The sequence below is a fragment of the Pantherophis guttatus genome, chromosome 1 (genome assembly GCF_059756535.1).
Source record: "Pantherophis guttatus breed Tessera chromosome 1, ASM5975653v1, whole genome shotgun sequence".
NCBI lineage: Eukaryota > Metazoa > Chordata > Lepidosauria > Squamata > Colubridae > Pantherophis > Pantherophis guttatus.
In genome coordinates, this window is record NC_142063.1 from 189,409,576 (window position 1) to 189,433,524 (window position 23,949).

Here is a 23,949-nt window from a genome sequence, read left to right on the forward strand (position 1 = left end):
TCCATCCTTTCTAAGGTGGGTAAAATGAGGACCCGGTTTGTGGGGGCAATAAGCTGACTTTGTATAAAATATACACAAGTATGAAGGCTATTGCTTAATGCATTGTAAGCCACCCTGAGTCTCCGGAGAAGGGCGGCATATAAAAATAAATAAAAATAAAAAAATAAAATAAAAAATTGTACCTCTCAAAATGAAGGCAATTCAAGACTAAGAAAACAACTTGCTATATTTTTTTGTGTCAGATCAGCGTAACACAGCACAAGTCTTGTATGGCATTGGAGTGGAGATAAATCCAACAATAGGGGTCAGGTCCAGCTCATCTTTAGATGTTCCGGGGGGTGACTGGAAGGTAAATTTCTGCAACAGGCTGGTAAAGAAGAGGAAGAGCTCCATTTTGGCAAGGTTCTCACCTACACATACTCTCCGACCTGGAGGAAAGCATAGATGACAAAAAAAGAGAGAGATTTGTGTTTATTAGTTTCTTAAACTATTTCACAGGGTTTCCCAATATTCTTTGGTCATAGAGAGATCAGCATACAGGAAAAAAAAGATAACAGATCAAAGATATGGAAAGAAGTAAAAATGCAGTAAAGGAATGGAGACAGAGAATTTTGCCAACGAATAAATGGCAGCAGATTTCTGAATTTGAAGATAAAGTCAAAAAAATTAATGCCAACACTGGAAAAATAGATGTGGGTATTATCATTAAGATTTTTGATTCCCAAAGAGAGCAATTAAAATATTGTACGGTAAGGTGCTTGTTCAGATATTGATGGAGCCAAGATATGTGTTGGGATGAGTGGATTATTACTCAATTGGACATAATCCAAAAATAACTTCATTTATTTATTTATTTATTGTTTATTGGTTCGATTTATATGCTGCCCTTCTCTGAGGACTCAGGGCAGCTTACAATGCGTTAAGTAATAGCCTTCATACTTTCATATATACCTGCTTAGTAGGGCTTTTGGGCCCCCCTAAGCGGTCTTCTTTTTTAGACAAAGTCAGCTTATTGCCCCACAATCCGGGTCCTCATTTTACCTACTTCGAAAGGATGGAAGGCTGAGTCAACCTTGAGCCTGGTGAGATTTGAACTCGCAGTAATTGCAGGCAGCTGGCAGCTAAGTGCTACTTAACAGCACTTTAGTCCACTGCACCACCAAGGCTCTTCATGGGGAAGATTTTAGGCCTCTCCAGGGCAACCCTTCTGCTTATCTAATTCTCTGCTCTTTGGGGGGTGGGGATTAGTTCTTTGAATAGAGAAAACTTCAGAGAAAGGCTTTTTGAAAAGGATGCTAATAAATATCCAATTGTGGTGCAGTCATCTACTGGTGCCATTGCAGGTAACCTTCAATTTACAAACGTTCAAAGTTACACTCTTACTACTGTTGCAGCATCACCATGGTAACGTGATCAAAATTCAAATGCCTGGCAACTAACTCATATTTATGATGGTTGCAGTGTCCCTGAGTCACCTTCTGAGGCCTTGTGACAAAGAAAGGCAATGGAGAAGCCAGATTCACTTAACAACCGGTTCTAACTTAACAACCGCAGTGATTCACTTAACAACCTGGCAAGAAAATTTGTAAAATGGGGCAAAATTCACTAAACAAATATATCATTTAGCAACAGAAATTTTGTTTTCAATTGAGGTTGTAAGTCAAGGGCTACCTGTGCATAGCAGGAATAACAGTAACTCATGCACAGGGTTGATAATTGCCCAGGCAGACATTGGAATCAACCTGTCCGGGTGTCGGCAACCCATGGCTCCAGAGCTGCATGCAGCTCTTTGGGCCCTCTGCTGCAGCTCCCTGTCCCATCACTGGCTGGTCCTACACCTTGCCCTCCCCTCCCAGTCACTCCGCACCAGGCCTGAGAAGGTAAGAGCAATGGGGGATGGAGCGGGGGATGGAGAAGTGGCCAGGGTTGATTCTCCAACACCTCACTTTTGCTGGAACTTCTTCCAGCCCTTGTTAGTTCTGGGCATGCCTCAGTCACTTGAGGAGACGCGCAACCTGCTCTCCGCCATTAGACACTGGGCTGACCCAGCCGTGACCGATGCCGGCCTCGCTAACATGAGGATTGGTGGGGTGGGGATGGGATTCAGGGGGACAGGACGTTGGAAAGGGGAATGGGCCCTCAGCACCCAGCAACAGTTTTAAGAAGCTCAGGGCAGCAGGAAAAGGGGGATGGCCTGCCAAATCTAGCATGCCCACCCTGGGAGTCAGGCTCAGATAAAGCCAGAGGACCCTCACCAAAGATGCTCATCCATCACCCGGTCTCCCCCTCTCTCTGTATCTCTCTCTATGTCCGTGCGTGTGCATGTGTGTGTCTGTCTGTCTGTGTGTTGTATCTGTGTGTGTGTGTCTGTGTGTGTGTCTCCTCTTTCTCTCAGAAAGCCGGCGAACTCTCCTTGGAGCTTTTAGCTACTCCTTTTCTTTCTTTCTTTCTTTCTTTTTTTTTGGGGGGTGGGGGGAAATCTGGCCTGGCTGAGGAATGAGTGCGAGCTGCCGTGGAGGCTTCCCTCAATCCTCTTTTCCTCCTCCTCCTCCTTCTTTCATGACATGTTGTGTTAAAGTCGATGGTTCTAGCCCAATAACTCACTAATCAAAATGTATTTTATTTTCAAGCTTTTATTTTAGACCTGGATAGATCCTAGGCCTCTTTAATCATTAGACCTATAACGCTATGTTTCTCTCTTTTAGATACACAACTGGAACAGCACAGATTTACCTCAGAGAGACCTTTTTATATCCGAGGGGAGGAGTCAGGAATCAGGTAGGATTATGGAAATGAGGGGGCGTGTATTATTGTTAACCCTTGCAGAAATGTAAGAAGGTAGAGATACAGACAAGATATAAACAAGTTAGACATTTTACATAACAAAACCCCCTCTAAATGTCTAACTGATGGCTTGTACATAATATATACATATATATAAAAATTAATATTGATGAACATGAATATAAATGGTTTATATACAAACGTGAAATTTTGACATGAGGTATGAGTGTTGCTTGTTGGGTAAAGGTTTGGTAAGTATGTCAGCTACTTGTTCCTCAGTGTCACAATGTATAGCTTTAATGAATCCGATTTCTGAGAACTGTCTAACGTGCTTACATTTAATATCTATGTGCCTTGACCTTTGTCCAATGGCATCAGAATTTGAGATTTCAATGGCAGCTTTATTATCTTCGTAAATAATTATAGGATATGATGGTTCTGTCCATATGTCACTGAGCAAGTCATCAAACCAAATTAGATTATTTGCTGCTTTAGATAGACAAATGAATTCTGCCTCGGTGGTGGAGGTAGCTACTAGTTTTTGTTTTCCTGTATACCAATGAATTGGGCATTTATTGAGAAAAAATACATATCCAGAAGTACTTTTTCTGGTTTTAATATCTCCTGCCCAATCTGCATCCACATAACACGATAATTTGGGTTTTGTGGATAAGTTAGGTTCAAGGTATAATTGGGCATTAATACTATGTTTTAGATATCTGAGCAGTTTCTTTATAGCATTCCAGTGGAATGTGGTGGGATTACTTACATGCCTGGATAATAAGTTAACAGCTAAAGCAATGTCGGGTCTAGTCCAATTTGCAATGTATAGTAATGATCCAATCGTGGATCTGTATAATTTATTATCAGAAAAGGGCTCTGCTTTATTGTACATATTTTTCAAAAAATCTTGTTGCATGGGAGTTTCACTGGGTTTTGCTTCTGACATGTTGCATTTTAATAAAAGTTCGGTTATTTTCTCTTTTTGTGATAGTCAAAAACCTTTACTTGTTTTTGTTGCTTGAACTCCCAGATATTTGTCTATTTTTCCTAATGATTTTAATGAGAAGTGGTTTCCTAAATCAGAGGCGAATTTCTTACATTTAGCTTTTTCTTTACCTATATATAATATGTCGTCCACATAGACGAGGATGCCTTCAAAAGATCCCTTCTCTCTCTTTATGAAGAAGCATTTGTCTGCGGAGGTGGCGGTGAAGCCCATTGAGTTGAGTGCCTTAGATAGGCACTCGTACCACCTCTTGCCGGATTGTTTTAGTCCATATAGACTCTTATTAAGGAGCCATGTGTCGTCTTTTCCTTTGTTGTATCCTGGTGGAGCTTTTACATAAATTTCTTTGTCCAGTTTTGCATGAAGGTAGGCAGTTTGGATGTCAAATTGAAATACTTCCAACCCTAGGATGGTGGATATTACGAGGGCACTCTTGACACTTTCAGCTCTGACAGTTGGGGAATAGGTATCTGTATAGTCCTCTGGGTACTTCTGAGCAAAACCCTGTGCCACTAGCCTTGCTTTGTACAATACATTGTTGTTTTCTAGTGTCTTGATTCTGTACACCCATTTTGTCCCTATGGGTTTTTTATTTTCAGGTGTTTGTGTTGGTGAATATACTTGCAGGTCTCGGAGACTCTTCATTTCCTTTTCCATTGCTTCTTTCCATTTTTCTCTCTCCTCTAGGGGAAGTTTGAATATATCTTCATATGAGCTGGGTGTTATGTTGCTGGTTTGTATGGACATGATGTAATCCTCAAGTCTTTTTGGTTTTTTGTTTCTACTCTCTGATTGGTTTGTCATTTTGTTTGTTTGTTTCGTGTAGGTATTCAGTCTCTTCATCAGTGAGTTTATCTATGTTCAAAGTGGGGTGTTCTTCCTTCCATTCTTTGACTTTTATTTCACGGTGTTTTGGTTTGTATGTTTCTGTATCCTCTTTCCTTTCAGTGATCAGCCGCTTATACTCTTGTTTCTGTGTATGTGTATTTCTATTGGCAAAAATGTCATTGGAGTGTAACCTTGACCAATTTGAGTGTTGAGTGTACCAAGTCAGCTGATCTTGATACAACAAATTTGTTGTTCTGATCTAAGAATCTGAAAACTTTTGTTCCTGGTTCGTATCCCATAAATCTCATTCTTTTGGATATTTTATCTCCCTTCCTTCTTAATTGTCTGGGGATATGAACATCAGCGGGGACGCCAAATACGTGTAGGTGGGCCAGGTTGGGTTTTCTTTTGTACATCATTTCATAAGGGGTTTTGCCAATTGAACTAGACCATAATCTATTTAATGTGTAATTTGAGTAATGTAATGCTTCCGACCAAAATGATTTTCCCATCCCAGCATCCTCTAGAACACATCTTATCATGGTTTGGAGTACGCCTTGTTTTCGTTCTGCTACTCCATTTTGAAAAGCTGAGAAAGGTGATGAAGTAAAATGTAATATGCCTCGTTCTCTTACCCAACTCGTGAATTCTTTAGCCATGAATTCTGAACCTCGATCAGTCATTAATTGTTTGATTTTTGTATTGTGTTGTAATTCGATTCTTTTGTAAAATTCCTTAAACTTTTGGAATGCTTCATTCTTGTGTCTGAGTGTATATACATAACCATATCGACTGTAGTCATCTACAATAGTTAGGAAGAATCTTTCTCTATACCTAATGGATGGTCTCAGGGGTCCTACCAGGTCCATGTGTACCAGTTGGAATATAGAATCAGTGGTTCGTTCTGATTTCTTTGGTCTTGCTTTGACCTTAATTTTAGAACATTTGCAAACAGAACACTCCAAGTAATTTTCACAGTTTTTTACTTTTAGACCCTCGGCGCATTCCAACATTTTTTTGACAATTGGGAAACTAATATGCCCTAATTTTCTGTGGAGAAGGTGAGCACAATTGTCATGCAAGGGTTTGCCTACAGACATTTTACTTTTACTTGGTGAATTATACTTGTTCAGTTCTTCTGTTTCTTTGTTTCCTTCTGCCTTATCAGCAGAGTTTATGTTAATGCTTCCCTCTCTGTTTTCTATGGGTGTAAAGTAAGGTAGTCCATCGTGTATGATTACTTCCCCAATGTTTGTCCCCTGATTTGATACATATACTTTGCCTTTCTTAAACATCACTTCGATGTTTGTGCCTTGTGTGAGTTTTACTGTTGCTAGCACGTTGTATGGAATATCTGGTACATGCAAAACCCCCTCTATTTCTCCTATTCCTGAGATATGCACACTTCCTTTACCTATTACTTTAGCCTTACTCTGGTTGGCTACTTTGATCTCAAAATTTGTTTTCATGAGTGAGGTGAATAATCTTGGGTCATGTGAAGTATGGTTAGTGGCTCCCGAGTCTAGGAGCCACATGTTCTTGTATGTTTCTAGTTTGGTGTTTGAGTTCTCGTGTTTAAAATCATACATTGATTCAGAGTATCTATCTCGTGAGCTGTTTCTATGCTCGTAATTTCTCCTAGTGCTGGGAGACCAACCACGTTCTCTCTCTCTAAAAGTTCTGTTATCTGGTGAGCTTCCCCTTATGTGCCTTCTTCCGTGCTCAGGTCTCTCCCTACGATCAGTGTATCCTTTGTTTTTGTAGTTCCTGGGACAATCTCTTTTTAAATGGTTTCTAGAACCGCAAGAAAAACATTCCTGTGAATTGCTTACTCTATCTTGAAATTCAACTCTCCTTATAGGTTTGGGTTCCCTTCTAGATATATGGCGGTCCCTTCTCAGGTTGTCTTCTGCAATTAATTGATTTGTGAGTGTGTTCAGGGATATCTGCTCTAAGTTTATGCTATCTAACTTTGTGTTACAAAGTTGTCCCAGCTAGAGTCCAATGAATTAATAATGATACTCATCATGCTTTCTTGAGTTATTATTTCCCCCCTTTGTAATAGTTCTGCTCTAGTGGCATTAAGTTTCAATAGGTGTTCGCTCATGGGGACCCCTGGCCTGAGTTTTGCAGAGTGAAATTCCCTGGATATTCTAGTGGTGGTTGCTCTGCTTTGGCTGTAGAATAAACTATATAATTTTTGCATAACTTCATACACAGTTAGGTTGTTATCTATGCTAGGGTACATAGTGGGTGGTATACTTGTTAACAATAGACAAAATGCTTTGTGGTGGATACAATCAATTTCAAATGACCAGGGTTTTTTTGGAGGTTTAGAAATTAAGAAAAGTACATTTTCTCTCATAAAAATAATTTGTAATTGTTTTTTTTTTATTTCAAAAGTTTTACAGTTACATCTTCACCCCATTTTCCCCCCACCACCACCCACCCCAAACATCCCAACCTCCCTAACCCTCCCTAACCCTCCCCTCCCCCCAGACTTCCACACAGTATACTCATATCAGGTAAAAAAAAAACCCTTAGTATAAAACTTGTATAAAACTTAAACCCTCCCCCTTATAATTTTTCTTTTTATCTTCATTACATTAAAATATTTGTAATACATTATTTTCAAATAAAAGCTATTTGATACTTCCTAGTTTGATATTTGTTCTGAACATATTCTATCCACCTTTTCCATTCCCATTCATAAGTCTCTTGTGAACAATCTTTTAAATATGCTGAAATCTTCGCCATCTCTGCAAAACTGGCCATCTTCAAAGTCCATTCCTCAATAGAGGGCAAAGCTTCGTTTTTCCAATATTTACCTATCAACAATCTTGCTGCTGTTATCATATACAATATCAATTTTGTTTCACCCAATGTAAAACCCTTAACTATACCCAATAAGAACAGTTGTGGAGAAAATTGAATTTTTTTCTTCAAAACATTCTGCATGACCCACCAAATTTTTATCCAAAAAGCCTTAACTTTCCTACAGGTCCACCAAACATGGTAATATGTAGCATCCAAACATTCACATCTCCAACATTTTGGCTGAACATTAGGGTACATACATGATAACTTTTTGGGGTCTAAGTGCCATCTATAAAACATTTTGTAGAAGTTTTCCCTCAAATTCTGCGACTGTGTAAATTTAACATTCTGAACCCAGATTTTTCCCATGTTTCTAACATCACTGGTTCTTCAAAATTTTGAGCCCACTTAATCATACAATCTTTAACTAATTCGGTTTCTGAATCCCTTTCTAACAAAACATTATAAAGCCTTTTAATATGCATTGGACCTTTCTCTTTTATATGTCTAACCAATTCTTCTTCATGCAACATAATACCAGTTTTTTGATCCTCTTTCCATCTCAATTGCAATTGATTATATTGTAGCCAAGTTAAATTAATCCCTTCAGCCAACAGTGTCTGTAGTGTCTTCAGCTGCCATCTGCCCGCATCTGTAAAAAGAACCTCTTTATATAAAACCCCCCCGAGTGACATTATATTTGTATTCCACAAAGTATGACCAAGATCCAGCCATAGCGGTATTTTATAATCCCATTTGAGTCGGTGCTTCTTCCAAACTCTCATCAAAGAGTCTCTAAGTATATGGCTTTTAAATACTTTGTCGACTTTATCATCATAAAATAAGTAAGCATGCCATCCAAATTCAAGATCAAAACTTTCTGCGTTCAATATTCAAGTCTTTTTCCTTCCAAACCAATCACTTGTTAAAGTCAAAGCTGCTGCATCATAATATAACTGTAGGTTTGGTAATTTAAGACCTCCCCTTTCTGGAACATCTTGCATAATTTTCAATTTCACTCTCGGCTTTTTCTAGTTCCAGACAAACTTGTTCACTCCAGCTTGCCACACTTTCAATTGTTTATCACTTTTAAGCACCGGAATCATTTGAAACAGAAAAAGAAATCTTGGCAAAATGTTCATCTTAACTGCTGCTATTCTTCCAAGTAGAGACAGTTGCAGTTTTTTCCAAGTCTCTAAATCTTTCTGCACCTCTCGCCACAACACCTCGTAGTTATTTTGAAACAATTTCGTATTTGATTCTGCAACCTGGACTCCTAGATATTTTACCCTTGGTACAACCTCAAAACCTGCCCTCCTTTCAAGCTCGTGTTTACGATCTTGTGTCATATTTTTAACTATCATCTTAGTCTTTTTATGATTCAGTCTAAAACCTGAGACTTTACCATAGTCTTGTATAATGTCCTTCATCAGGATTATTGATTCCATTGGCTGTGTTAGGGTAACAACTAGATCGTCTGCAAATGCCTTTATTCTGTAATCATCTTGCCTTATCATTATACCTTTCAAGATATTAGAGTCCCGTATTGTATTTAGCAAGACTTCTAGTGTTAAGATAAATAAGAGTGGGGACAGCGGACATCCCTGTCTTGTTCCTTTTTCAATTTTAAACTCTGTTGTCAAGCTTCCATTAATAATAATCTGTGCCTTTTGCTCTTGATAAATTGCTGAAATCGCCTGTACAAATTGATCCCCAAAATTCATCTTTTTAAAAGTCTTTAGTAGAAAATTCCAATCCACTCTATCAAAGGCCTTCTCTGCATCCAAGAAAACCAGCACAGCAGGGATCTGTTTATTCTTCTCAAGATATTCCAATAGATCTATTACTTGCCTTACATTGTCCTTCATGTATCTGCCCTCGATAAATCCCGCTTGATCATCATGAATCACTTTTGAATTACTGGCATCAACCTGTTGGCTAATACTTTTGCATAAATTTTATAATCAGAATTCAGAAGAGATATTGGTCTATAATTCTCCGGTTTTTTAGGACCGGCTTGCTCTTTTGGTATCAAAGATATGTAAGCTGTTGTCCATGATGGGGGTATTTTGCCCCCTTGTTGGATATTGCAAAATAAGTCTCTAAGTTGTTCCATCATTTCAGCTTGCAAAGTTTTATAATAGACTGCAGTCAAGCCATCCGTACCAGGAGCTTTAGCTGTTTTTAATTGTTTAATTGCTACTATTATCTCCTCCTCTGTTATGGGATAATTCATTCTTTCCTTTTGTTGATCAGTAATTTTTATAACTTTTTTATCATCTAGGTATTCTTCTATAAGTCCATTTTGCACATTCCCTTTAGCATATAATTTAGTATAATAATCCACAAAAGCTTCTTTAATTAATTTTTGTTGGAAAATTTCTTTCCCTCCAATATCAATACTATCAATAGTCCGTATACTCTGTTTTTTCCTCAATGTATAGGCCAACCGGTTTATTAGCGTTACAAAATGTATTATGCTTCGCATATTGTAAATTTGTTGCAACTTGTTCCGCCATAAGCATTTGAAATTGATCTTTCAAAAGTTTTATAGCACCACGCATTCTTTCATCTGTTGGATTTTTAATAAGTAACTGTTCTTTATTCTTTATTTCTGCTTCCAATTCAGATCTTTTCTTTTGTCGAGTCAGTCTATGTTTAGAGTTCATATAGATAAGCACCCCTCTCATGTAAGCTTTGCTTGCATCCCACACAATTTCTATTGGGGTGCCTTTATTCAAATTTAGTTGAAAAAATTCTTTCAGTGCTTTTTAAGTTCTATTATATTTTTTTCATATCTGAACAAGTTCTCATTTAGTCTCCAAGAGCGTCTCTCAGTCTTGCCTATCTCAATTTCTATCCATACTGGGCTATGGTCAGTCAAAGTTCTTGGAAAAATCTTTGTTCTTTTTGTCTTGACAAGTAAATAATCTGACAACAAAATGAAATCGATCCTAGAGAAGGATCTATGTCTGTCTGAAAAGAAAGTATAATCCAATTCTTTTGGGTTGTGTATTCTCCAAATATCTTTTAATTCCAAATCTTCTTTCATATCAAAAAAGGTCTGTGGTAACCTAATCCTAGACTTCGCCAAACTCTTTTTATCTAATTTGGAGTCAATTACTCCATTCCAGTCTCCCATGATTAAAATAGATCTATAATCCCATTGCAGTATTTTAGAATGTAGCATTTTGTAAAAGTAATCCTGTTGTTGATTGGGAGCATAAATTCCAATCAAAAGAATTTGGCCGTTTGTTGTAAATAGTTCAATTGCTACAAACCTACCATCTTCATCTGCTTCTATAACTAGCCGAAAATTTTTTATTTACATAAATAACCACACCATTCTTTTTTTGCAAAGTTGAAGATATAAAATGCGTTCCTAGTTTGGAGTTTATCAAATATTTTTGATCTTGAACTGTAATATGCGTTTCTTGTAAACAAATTATATCATTATTAAATTGTTTCAAATATGCAAATAATTTCTTCCTTTTCTGTACTGAATTCAACCCATTCACATTCCAAGATAAACACTTAATCATCATCTTTATCTTCCTGGAGCAAAGAGCAGAATAACCGAATGTCTTCCAAAATCTTCGGTCTCACTCCCCCCATGGCTCCAGTCTCTTGTGTAGTACTCTTAGCTTCCTTTTTATCTTGTCGCTGTTGTTGCTTTTCTTTAAGTTGCTTAGACTTAGCTCGGGTTATACGCTGATCCTTAAATTCAACCGTCTGCACCGGGTCCAAAATTGGAGAAGATTCCAGCAAAGGCTCATCCAGAAAACCTCCTTCAGCACCCTGCGATTCCTCTGGTTCCTGCTTAGACTGTTCTTGAAGTTCTTGTTGAAGTTGCTTCTTATCACTCTCCTTAATCTCCAGAACTGTGGATGTACGCGGAGATGGTGTCCTTTCTTTAAAAATAGTAGTGTAAAAATGCTCCGCTTTCTCCACAGTGTTCAAGCGATGTCTTTCTCCCTTGTATCTCAAAATTATACCAGTTGGGGCATCCCACCGAAATGGTATCTGTTGGTTTTGTAGTTCTTTAACAAGAAAGCCAAAGTCCTTTCTGGTTTTCAACATTTTAGGTGGTAGCTCTTTATAGACTCCAATTTTTGAGCCCCCCACTTGTATAGAAGTATGAAAAGATTTTTGCAGGATGTCATTCCTTATTGCTCTATCTGTAAAATATATGACCACATCTCTAGGCAGTTGTCTTTGTCTGGCCACCCAAGAATTCACTCTGTAAATTTTATCTATTTTGTAAAAAACCACATCAGGATTAATTTTTAAAATCACAGCCAAAGCCTCAGAACAGACCTGTCTCAAATCCTGTCTGTCATCTTCTCGAATTCCTCGAAGCCGTACAGCGAATTCCATTGCCCTGAATTGCATCATAACAATTTCGTTCTCGACTTTCTGCATCTTATCATCAACATCTGAAATTTTATAGTCATTATCTTTCATCTTAACATTAACTTCTGATTTGAATTCTTCCACTTTAGAATCAACTTTGATAAATTCTGCCAGGCCAGACGCAACTTCTGATATTTTTTTGGTCACCTTATTTTGATTCTGTTTCACCATGTCTTTAACTTCATTGATTTCCTGCATAATTTCCTGATGAGACTTTTGAATTTTGTCATCTATTTCCTGTTGGGATTTTTGAAATTTATCATCCAGAATTTTAGAAATGAATTCTTTTAAATCTCCCACATCAAATTCTTTTTTCTGAGTCTGTAGCTGTTGAGCAGGGGGAAGCTGCGTTTCATGTTTGTGTGTGGGGGATCCCCCCCCTGTTGCCTTCCCTTCCTGCTTCTTTGAAGCCATCCTGCCACGTAGTCTAGTTTTTCTAAAGAGGGAAGTTCCTTTTCCTTTCCCTCCTGCACAAAGACTTCTAAAAAAGTCCCCCAGATTTGATCAAATAAAAGCTGAAGTAAAGCAAAGTCAAGTATTGAAAAGGGAGAAATTTTTCACTTGTTTCTCTTATTACAAACAAGGCAACTTTGTAGCAACTTGGAAACTTTATAACAAAGCAAGATAACTTCATCAATCCCCACTCGCTGGCTCATTAACTCTAAGGCTGAGCGCCATGTTTTTTCAAAGCACTTTCACTCATTCGCATTTTTCTCAGGTTAAAAAGTCAACAAAGCGCTAATACTTGCATTTCCAAGTTTCAGGGTTCAGGTAGTTTCGCTGTTTATTAAGGCTGGTTCTTTTCGCTTTGAGTTTCCTGCAGCCGGCTTGTTCTGCAAAAGCAGAATCGTCCCAGGTCGCCCGGAGTTTCAGCAGGTTGGGAGGGAGCTGCGCCTGTTCTCTCCCCAGAAACAATTCCCTGGGGGGTTACAGGGGCTCGACCTGTGCCCTGCGATCTCTACTTCAGCAATCCTGAGGATTTTGAAGTTTTCGAGCCGCTTCTGGGTCGCGAAGCGGCTCTACAGGCGGCGGGGCTGGCGGAGCTTCAAAAGGCACCGCCGTTGCCGAAGACAAGGAAACCGGAAGTCCAATTTGTAATTGTTGACTCCATTCTAAAAGGTTTCCTCCATCTAATTGTAATTTTGGAAAATTAATAGGCAGTGTTCCAGAATTATTAGAATAATTACTTACTGAGGGTAGCTGTGCATGGTCTGGGATGTGACTGAATTCACAGTAGGGCAATGGTATGCTTGGGCTAATGGAAAAAAAACTGTCAGTAAAAAAAATTTTTTCTATCATTGCAGGTAAGTACTGCGCATGCGCGAAGCCCATTTCGCTCTGGGAGCTGTCGGGTGAGGAGCTCGCGGCTGCTGCTCCTAGGCCTAGGCCCAGGCCTGCCAATGGAATGCTGGGATCACCTCCTGCACACCTGGATTCTACGCTGGATGCATGGATCTGTCGCTGGGTGGCTGGATCCCCGGCGATGACAGGCAGAAGACGCAGCGGCAAGGCGGTCGTAAGACGAGGATCATTGGGGTTCGAAAGCTCTGCGGCGGCGGCGGCAGCGGCGGTGAGTCTCGGCCCATGGAGGATGGTTCCTGGATGATCAGAAAAACCTGGTGGAGGTCGTAGGATAAGTGAGTTGTTGGTTTGATTTTCTTTTCTTGGGTCCCGTTCCGGCAGTAGTATGGGTGGTGAGTTCGAATCTTGCCATGTAATTGATTTGTAGGCGGTTGGTGTTTTTTGTTTGTCGTGGTAGTTTATTTCTTCTCTGGGTGGTATTAGGGTTGGTATTTTATTGCTTGTAGTCATGTTGGTTTGTATTTGATTTTCGGGTTTTTCATTGTTTGTTTTAAAGTTTTGGTTAATTTGCTGAGTTAAATTTGAATATTGGCTTTCTATTGGTTGTTGGCCATTCCAAGATGGCCGTCGGAGCGGGAGCGTGGGAACAGATTCGGCTATTTCTGGGTTGTCCGACTGAGGTGGCTTAACTTTTTCTAAGGTGGTGATTTCTCTAATCATCGCTGATGCTTTGGTAGTTGTTTCACGGTTTATTAAGAGGTTTTGGAGTTTAGCGATAAGATTTTCTTCGCTGTCCGGCATCTCCATTAACCTCATTATGGATAGTCTTAGCTCATCACCTCTTTGTGATTTTTCTTCTTGTTGGTCCTCGTTCCTGAGCAGCGAGGTTTGATTGTTGTCTTGCTCACCCTCATTTAAAGTAGTTCTTGTAGTGGCATCTTTGGTTGTCAGCTGTGCAGCCATTTTCTTGGTGAAGGCTCTTGTGTTTACTCTGTTTATATTTTCAGAGTAAGCATTTGTTTCAGTCATTTTACAGAGTTATGGGCAACCATCCTCTAGCTACCATTTTGTTAAAGTCGATGGTTCTAGCCCAATAACTCACTAATCAAAATGTATTTTATTTTCAAGCTTTTATTTTAGACCTGGATAGATCCTAGGCCTCTTTAATCATTAGACCTATAACGCTATGTTTCTCTCTTTTAGATACACAACTGGAACAGCACAGATTTACCTCAGAGAGACCTTTTTATATCCGAGGGGAGGAGTCAGGAATCAGGTAGGATTATGGAAATGAGGGGGCGTGTATTATTGTTAACCCTTGCAGAAATGTAAGAAGGTAGAGATACAGACAAGATATAAACAAGTTAGACATTTTACATAACATGTTGCTAGGGGCAAGTGCGGCAGGGTCGCATTGTGTCTCCATGTCGTAATGGGCTCCAGGAGGAGGAGGGGACCCCATATCCCAATTGTGAAGCGTGCTAAAGTTCACTGTGCTGTGCAAGGCACTGCAAGAGCACCTCATGGCCTGCCTGATGCCTCATATCAGAATCGGGGGGGGGAGATAAATAGAGAGAGATACAGAGAGAGAGAGAGATACAGAGAGAGGGGGAGAGAAAGAGGGAGAGAGACATAGACACAGAGAGAAATACGGAGAGAGGGGAAGAGAGGGAGGGGGAAAGAGAGAGACATAGAGAGATGCAGAGAGTGGGGGGGAAGAGAGAGAGGGATGTCAAAAGGGTTTTGTGGTTCCTGGTGTTTTTTAACAAGGGTCTTCTGCCCTAATGACTGGCTAAGTAGGCATAGTGACTGGGTGGGGTCATGTGACTGGGTGGGAGTGAGTGACATCGAGCTGTCCATGCCTACCCAGGTTTTGTGGCTCCCGGTGTTTTCTTTTCTGTGGGAAACGGGTCCAAATGGCTCTTTGAGTGTTTAAGGTTCGAAACCCTTAACTAGTCCCTGAATGAGCCTGGCCACACATGTCGTCCATGAGGCCTAAATTTTGTCAAAATACTGTCTATGAGATCAAGATTGTATAAGATTGTTTTCTTTTCAAACAAGGTGTTAAGGGTTGCCTTTTATGGAACATAATCTATGACATCAGAGAATCGTACCTGCAGAAAATGGCATGAATGCATCCCTCTTCACAAATTTTCCTTCAGAGTCAAGAAAATGTTCAGGGTAGAATTCATGAGGTTTCTCCCACTGAGATTCATCATGGAGAACAGAAGTCAGCAATGGAAGTATGTACATTCCCTAAAAATGGAAAGGATAAAAACAATATATGAAAAGGAGTATGTCCGTTTAATGCACGGCGATGGAAATTAATCCTGGAATTTTGTAGTGTTTATTGAGAAATAAGTATTGGGCTTGGAGCAATATTCAATTTAAAAAATATATTAAAACTATATTTCCATCTCCATCTTTTCCTGTCAGTATACTCTTTAGATACACTTTGGTTTTTAAGCATCACCTTTTTGCATTTGATTTACATTTTCAATTAACCGTCTGGTTGATGTTTATGATGTTTATGCACCCCTTGCTGGGCTATAAATGTGAACTTTTTATCATTTATTTATTTATTTATTTATTTATTTATTTATTTATTTATTTATTTATTTATTTATTTATTGGTTCAATTTATATGCCGCCCTATTGCGTTAAGTAATAGCCTTCATACTTTTGTATATACCTGCTTAGTAGGGCTTCCCCCCCCCACACCTCCAAGAGGTGTTCTTTTTTATACAAAGTCAGCTTATTGCCCCCACAAACTGGGTCCTTTTTACTGCTTTGCTTTGGAATTATCAAACAATTTCACTTTTGCTGCATGGCAACCTATCGTGCAAATACTTTCTCCTTGATAACTTCACTATTGATTTGATTTGATTTATATTTGCATCAGATTTCTACTGCCAAGGATTTTGTATTTTACTAGTTCTTAAAATAACTGTTTCATTGTTCTTTTTTATATATCGTTGATCGTTTTCTTTTTCTTTTTAAATAAATGGGGATTTTTCCATTTCTATTTACTCTCTATTGTGGGAAATATCTTCATTTTTTCCTATGGTTATTTTGTTATGGAACATCTCCTTGAGAGGAATTGCCAATGTTTTCTTGTCAACGTCTGGCTATAAAAGAAGTTTAGATTATATTAAAAATGAAAATAACAATAAATCAAGGATTTTGAATATGCACATTATATACTTTTACTTTTTAGTTTTGGAAATAAAAATAAGAAACAAATATCAAGAAAATTCAGGACCCAAAAAATAATAAAGGCTTACTGAAGACAAGGAGGGGAAATAAAGCAACAAACCAAGATGAGGGAGAAATAAAAGAAGAAAGTAAGAGAAGAAAGTACCCCTCATGAATCAAGAGGTGAGGTAGTTTCAGAATGCCAGATGCCAAAAAAAATAATAATAATAATAAATAAAATCTCCTATTGACACCTTGAGAGATATATCTATGGAAAGTGTTCTAATAAGATAACAGTCTGTGGCCTTATAATTGATTTAGCCAATTCCATTAATCAAGGACTACTTTTTTCTACCCAGTGAACACAACAGACTAGATCTCATATAATACAGTGGTTTCCGATTAATCACCTTGGGGATAAAGAAGCCTTTGAAAGTTATATCCATGGTGGTTGCATGTGGCAAATTGGAGGGAATAATATTAGCAAATCTTTGAATTTCATGAATTACAGCATCGGTGTAAGGCATTTTGACTCGGTGGTCAGTCCTTGGTTGAATATCACCAATCTCTCTTGCAATTTCTGCTTGGATCTTACCTGGGAGAACAAAATGATATTATGTATCAAGATGATTCATTTTTTGAATTTTGTTTTAATTGGAAGTTAATGCATACATTCTAAATTCTGAATGATGCAATAGTCACTGATTGTGATCCTTGGATGAATGCCCTTCAAACAGTCATTCATACATTATTTACTTTACAAATGGACTATACTCATCTACTGTACACACGGAAGTCTTGCAGACCATTCAGAGATTATACCCAGCCCAGGATAGATAGTGATTTGCGTGCATCATTATACCTATGTGAGCCCAATGGGCTACTTGTAATAGGTTTCTGAGATTACTGGCACTCTGATGTCATTCAGAAAACTGTTGAAGACCTGGCTTTCCCCAGGAGTTTGTGATAGGTTGAGGTTGGAGCCCTGATTAGATGGCTTTTGGTTTTTCTAGATCTTTAGGTTATTTATGAATTTTGTTCTTTTTGTACTAATCTTTTTAAACCACCAGAAGTCATGTAGTCTCCAAATTGCTGAATAAAAACAAAATATTTTTTTCTTTGAAGAACTGGTGCTAAACCATGAAAGAACGTTGTCAGATATTAGAGGAACAAAGCAGATTCCTATAGGAGGAAATATCAGAAGGATATAGAGAACAAATTCATATATGAGGGAAATATTACAAAGATACAGAAGTATTATTAGTGGCAATTATAAAAGTCATACCTTCTGTAGAGTTCAAAATTTGCATAAGTGCATCCAAACATATTTCACCTGCACTATTTTCTTTTTTGTTTTTGTTTTGAAAGAAAAAATAATAATAGAAAATATTTAAAAAAGAAAAAGAAAATAAGGTGATGAAGCCAAGTATGTTTGTGCTTGATATTTCATGATATTAATCTGTTATCTCATGTGTTTGCACTTTTCTTCTTCTTTCTCCTTGTAAGAATATTTCCATTTAGAGAAGAGATTTTCCTCCACTTATTTCCTCCATTTATTTTGTTCTTAGTATTTAATTCGTTCAAAAATTTGAAAATTATTCAAATATTACATTTTGTTAATCAGGAATGTAACTGTTCCTTTAATCTTTTGCTGTCATCTTTCTTCTTTCAATCTGTTTTCTGATGGGATGTTATAAGGTCCCCTGTTTCGTTTGCATCTCCAAAATGATTCATTTCTTTAATAGTGAGAACCTTAGAAATCCAGCACATATGAATCCTTGAGTACATTTGGTATCTTGCAGAAAGAAACATAATCACTTGCTGTTGGGTTTTCAACCTCTGAAAGGTTTTCTGATGTTCTCCGATATTCTCTTCTATTCAGTGGTGGGCTGCTGCCGGTTCGCCCAGCTCACAGGGGTGCCTTCCGCGCATGTGAATGGCTTCAAAAACATGGCGATATAGGACAGGATAGCGCCGGGACTGGTGAGTGTACCCACACCCGCAGGTCGCAACTATCTGTTCACCAAACCGGCCCTAACCAACAGCAGCCCACCTCTGCTTCTATTGGATTTTCAATCTCCCAACATTGGTCAAATATCCATATTTTGAAAAAACTTTCATGAAAGTGTTGTCCTATTTTTTTCTTCTTCTAGGGATGGTGTGATTAAGCTCAGGTCTAGCACTTTATCCATGTTTTCTATGGTAACTTCCTTCTCTGCAATTCCTTATTAACATCTGGAAGAAGCTTCCATAGAATTGTTCCTTATCTGTATTTGGAGCATACTTGCCTTCTTCTCTTAATTTCAAAATTAATGTTCTTCCTTCTTTATCTTTTAATTGTTCTAGTACTTCCCAGGAAAGTGGTTTGCTATCAATTAATATTCCATTTTTCTTTCTTTTTCCTGATGCTGAATGTTCCTGACCCAGTTTTCTATCTTTCAGCAAGTTGACAAGATTTTCTTTTCTTGCAGATTAACATTCTCAGGTATAAATGTTTTGAGTTTATTAAAACCCATTTTCATTTGTGATGTAAGTTTAGTTTATTTACCTTCCATGAGATCAAAGTTGTCTTGTCTGGGTTTTTTTGGGGTGGGGGGGTATTCGTTTTTTTGTTTGCAGATGATACAGTGGTCATTGGCCTCATTCAAGATGATGATGAGTCTGTATAGAGATGGGAGGTTGAATAGCTGGCACTATGGTGCAGCTGGAAAAACTGGAGCTGAACACTTAAAATGGTAGAGATAAAAGTGGATTTTAGAAGGAGCCCCTCTATCCTACCACCTCTTACTATATTTGACAGCACAGTATCAGCAGTAGAATCCTTCAAGTTTCTAAGTTCTATAATCTCCCAGGATTTGAAATGGACACCTAACATTAGAACTATCATTAAAAGGCACAACAAAGGATGTACTTCCTGCATAAACTCAGGAGATTCAGACTGTGCCAGGAGCTGTTGATATAGTTGCACAGTTGAATTATTGAGTCTGTCATTTGTACTTCTATAACTGCCTGGTTTGGTACTACAACTAAACAGGACAGGTACTGATTTAAATGGATAGTTAGGAATGCAGAAAAAACAATTGCAATCAACCTGCTTTAAATTCAGGACCTGCATATTGCATGAGCCAGAAAGAGGGCTGAGATAATATCTAGAGATCCCTCAAATCCTGGACATAAACTGTTTCACCTCCTCCCCTCAGGACACTACTATAGGGCATTGCATGTCAAAACAACTAGACACAAGGACAGTTTTTCCCCCTCATGCCAAAACTCTGCTGAATACCTAATTACCACACTACTGTCTTATGTCTAAGGATATTTACCCATGTAGTCTGGCTATATTATTATTATTATCCTTCCCATCTTTTCCACTACCTACTCCTTTGGAATCTTACAGTTATTATTACCATGTAGTTTGAATGTACGCTTATTGTTTGTATGTATACTGTGACCTTATGCACCGAAGACAAAATCATTGTGTGTCCAATCACATTTGGCCAATAAAGTATTCTATTCTATTCTATTCTATTCTATTCTATTCTATTCTATTCTATTCTATTCTATTCTATTCTATTCTATTCCATTCCATTCCATTCCATTCCATTCCATTCCATTCCATTCCATTCCATTCCATTCCATTCCAAATTAAGGCAACTTAATTCTTGGCTCATCACTTTGCCTTCATTCAAGTAGAGTGCCAAATGCCAACCATTCTTTTTCAGTCATTTTTAATTTTTATTGCAAGCCAATATTATGAAAGTGCTTACTCTGGATTTCTGGGTGCTTCATCATTAGGAGTATGGCCCAGCGCAGAGTGTTTGATGTTGTGTCTGTACCAGCAGCAAATAAATCATCTACAAGACCTATAAGATTTTCATTACAGAAATATCCATCATGTGTCATCTTCATATTCTCCTGAAGTGTATAAAGAAAATACTAGTAAGAGAGCTCAATCTACCCACATGATCAATATTCCTGAAATCTAAGAGGGCACTTCATATGTGGGTAATAGCCACCCTGAGACGTTATAGTTGTCCCAAATTTACTGGATTTTTAGAAGGAAATCAAACAGTTGCACAGAAAGAGAAACGATTGGCCCAAAGGGTTCACCCATTCTCACCCCCACTTGGACCCACTCCTCCAGAAAGGGATCAATATTTAGGGCATTTTTAATGGAGAGAGAAATCAATCTGGATGTAGTTTTAAGTAACTGCAGATTCTGAACTAAAGTAATGAAGAGGGAATGGTTAAAATTGCTTTGGAAATTTGTTTTGTTCTGTATTTCTGAAAGAAATATTTTAACTAACCTGCAGATTGTATATATGAAGGTTCATTTTTAAAATATTTCTTTAAATAAATTGGTAATAACAGATATGGGTAAAATAATCCATTACCTGTCTTTGCCGAACAAGAAATGATTCAATAAAATTCCTCTGGTCATTTTCATCAAGGTCTTGGAGATATTCTATGAAGGTGGTCCGTATGAAATCATGGAGCTCCTTTTTATTCTTCATTATTGTTTTACGAGCACCCAAAAGGAACCCCAACATGGGAAAAAAATTATATAGCTAAAAGAATGATAAAGGAAAACACATATTATGGAAGTTGAATATTTTGAATTTTTCAGGTGGAAATCTCAAATATTTTTGTCAAAACAGTGCTATGGGAAGCAACATGCTTTGCTTTTCAACAAAGCTTGAATGACACAGATTCTGTTGCCTGTTTTTCATGGCATTTTTTTTTCCAAATATGAAATTATATTACCAACACATCAGGGCTTCCTATAAGATTAACATTTTCCCTCATTATCTTCAGTAGTCGTAAAAATATAGCATCTTCATATTCATAGCGTTTCCCAAGTAGAATAGAAACTATGATGTTGGAAACAGCAGCAGTGAGAATTCTTGTGATGTCAAAGGGTTTTCCTGGACAAAAACAATAGATTAAAAAAATTGTGAATAAAACTAGGATTAAATCTGTTTTCTACTCCATTTCTACTCAAAATCAGTTTATATAATGGAAGCATTGCTCACAGAACACTATAGCTAGTGCTGATAACATTGGAAGTACTTATATTAAAAATATGAAAAAATATTTCAATGGTAATTCATTTTCTCAGAATCAGAGCTGTAATATCTGACCATGCATCAGTGATTTTTTCTTTGCAACTATTGAACTCCTTGAGGATAAAATATTTAGCAAAGTTATTGCAATGCATCCTCATTAAATTATTGCAGTTTTAAAGATCAAATAGCTTGACCAAAAGCAGGGAGGAGCAAGAACTCCAGTTTACAACACATTTTCATGCTTAGATGGGTCTCTAAAGAAGAATAAGTCTAGAAGTGAGTGATGAGAGACTGTCATATTACACTGAATTAACAATTCAAGTCCTCTGGACCACTTTTCCATCCATAAGTCACATTTCTGTAACTATACTTAACATAAATTGGACAACGAAACATATTTATAGGGAAAAAACAATGGGTTTAAGAATTGTTTTAGAAAAGGTACCTTGATCACTTGAAATAATCTGCAGAATTTATTTTCTGTTCTACATTTATCCCAGAAGATGCTCCATTACAGTATACTGACCCACCTGCATAAGTCTCCATTGTCTTTGTTAAGACACTGCACTCTTCTGTGATTTTGTCCTCAATGGTCCTCTTGCCCATTCCATAATCCCGTAATGTGGATAATGTAAACCGTCGCATCACTTTCCAGTGCTCACCATGAGCAAAAACAAGACCTGAAGAGAAAATGGATAAGATAGTGAAATATAATTTTCTCATCCTTTGCTCATTCTTGTTTTATGACTTCATTAAAATATGTTCTATCAATTTGATCAAGCATTTCATCCAGTCTGTCCAAGGTACTGGCTGAAAGGCAGAGGTGGGCGTCACATACTGTAACAACCGGTTCGCCCAGCACCAGAAATGTGAGTGCTCATGCGTGCGGCATCACAAAACATGGCAATTTGCTCGTGTGCGCCTCTCACACATGCATGTGGCACGGGGTGAAATCTAAATTTTTTTGCTACCAGTTCTGTGGGCGAGGCTTGGTGGGCGTGGCTTGGTGATCATCTGACCAGGTGGGCATGGCCAACTTGATGTCACTCACTGTTAGAGCCAGGAGCTGCACATTCTGAAGCACATTCTGCCTTTCTGAAGCCCCCAACGCTTTGAGTTTCCCTCTGGCTTGACTGCCCAAGCGAACTTCGGAGCCTTCTCTTGCCCTGCTCTCCATCCCAGAGGGCCATGCATCCCACCCTGCCAATCCTCCGTACAATACGCCTGCTGTGTTTCTGCAAAGGCAGAGCCTCCCCCTTGCACAGCGATCCAAAGACGGGAGGGGGAAGCTGCCGAAAAAGCCGCCTTCCACCCGGGCCTCCTCCTGCAGCCAAATGCACCCAGCCGTGCGTGTCCTTTCCTCAAATGGGCTGTGCATGGGCACTTGGAGAGAGAGTGAGCAAGAGAGCTCTTCAACATCTGTTTGTGTGTGTGTGTGTGTGTGTGAGGGAGGGAGGGAGGGAGGGAGGGAGGGAGGGAGTGATCTGAAGCCGAGGTACCCAAACTTCTGGCAGCGGCAGGGGTGGCTTCTGAGTAGCCCTGAGTCAGCCAGCTCCACCTGACCTACTCCCTGAGTCTTGCCGTTCTCCTCACCCCCCCCCCACTCGAGCAGTGGCAGGCTCTGTGGGACAACAGGGCCTCTTATTTTTCCCATGGCGCGGCATACACTTGCTACCTCTGCTTGTCTGCTTGCAAGCGGTAATCTTCTCTACTTCTCTCGGTATGCTGGTACAGGCACCATGGTTGCATAACTTGTCGGGGCTGAGCAGGGAAGCTGCTGTCATGCCACTCCCCCTCACTTCCTCAAGCACAAAGCCGAGGCCATGTGCTTCCTCACTGGGCTGGCCACCAGCAAAGAGCCACCCGCCCAACAGCCACTCCATGCCCCATGCGCACATCGCTCAGCCACTGGTGGGGATGGAGCAGCCAGCCCAGCTTGGGCTTGAGCTAGCTGGCTGGAGCAGCGCTGCAGCCAAAGCCCCCACACCAACATTCACCGGCAAGCACAACTTTAGTTGGGCATTTCAAGCCGCCACTGGAGGGCCAGCCGCTGAGCGCAAAATCTCATGGTTTTTCTCTTCCAAGTCCTCAGCGTCATCCTACCTGCTCAAGGAGTGACGGGGTCTGTGGGAATCATTCCTGCCCCTGGGCTGGCTGCTCTGTCCCCACCGGTGGCTGGGTGATGCTGCGCACGGAGCATTGAGAAGCTGATGGGCGCATGGCTCTTTGCCAGTGGCGAGCCCGGTTAGGAAGCACACGGCCTAGGCTTTGTGCTTGAGGAAGCGAGGAGAAGTGGTGTGATAGCGGCTTTGTTATGTATTGATACATTTCAGCGGGAGTTTCAAACCTGCCTTAGTTACTGATTGGCTGACAGCCTCTCCGGGATTGTATATAAGGAGGGCTGCAGCCTCAGAGTTTTTGCTGAAGTCTCACTGTATATTAAAGAGCTGTTGTCACTTGCTTGCTTGTGCCTCTCGTTATTCCCGAACCTCAACTTTGGTGACGAAGGTGGGATTGAGGCCACAAGAAGCGAAC

The 23,949-nt window shown here is 39.2% G+C and overlaps 1 protein-coding gene across 1 annotated transcript in view; it reads right to left on the reverse strand.

The window, feature by feature from the left end:
* Positions 1 to 208: 208 nt before the first annotated feature.
* LOC117674494 (cytochrome P450 2K1-like) overlaps positions 209 to 23,949 on the reverse strand; it is a 34,119-nt gene continuing 10,378 nt past the window's right edge. The window contains exons 3-9 of the mRNA XM_034432541.3: positions 21,945 to 22,094; positions 21,113 to 21,273; positions 20,743 to 20,916; positions 20,116 to 20,263; positions 16,759 to 16,943; positions 15,268 to 15,409; positions 209 to 428 (exon numbers count right to left, since the gene is read on the reverse strand). Of these exons, the coding sequence (XP_034288432.2) occupies positions 244 to 428; positions 15,268 to 15,409; positions 16,759 to 16,943; positions 20,116 to 20,263; positions 20,743 to 20,916; positions 21,113 to 21,273; positions 21,945 to 22,094 (1,145 nt within the window). The 3' untranslated portion in view covers positions 209 to 243. The remainder of the gene's footprint in view (positions 429 to 15,267; positions 15,410 to 16,758; positions 16,944 to 20,115; positions 20,264 to 20,742; positions 20,917 to 21,112; positions 21,274 to 21,944; positions 22,095 to 23,949) is intronic.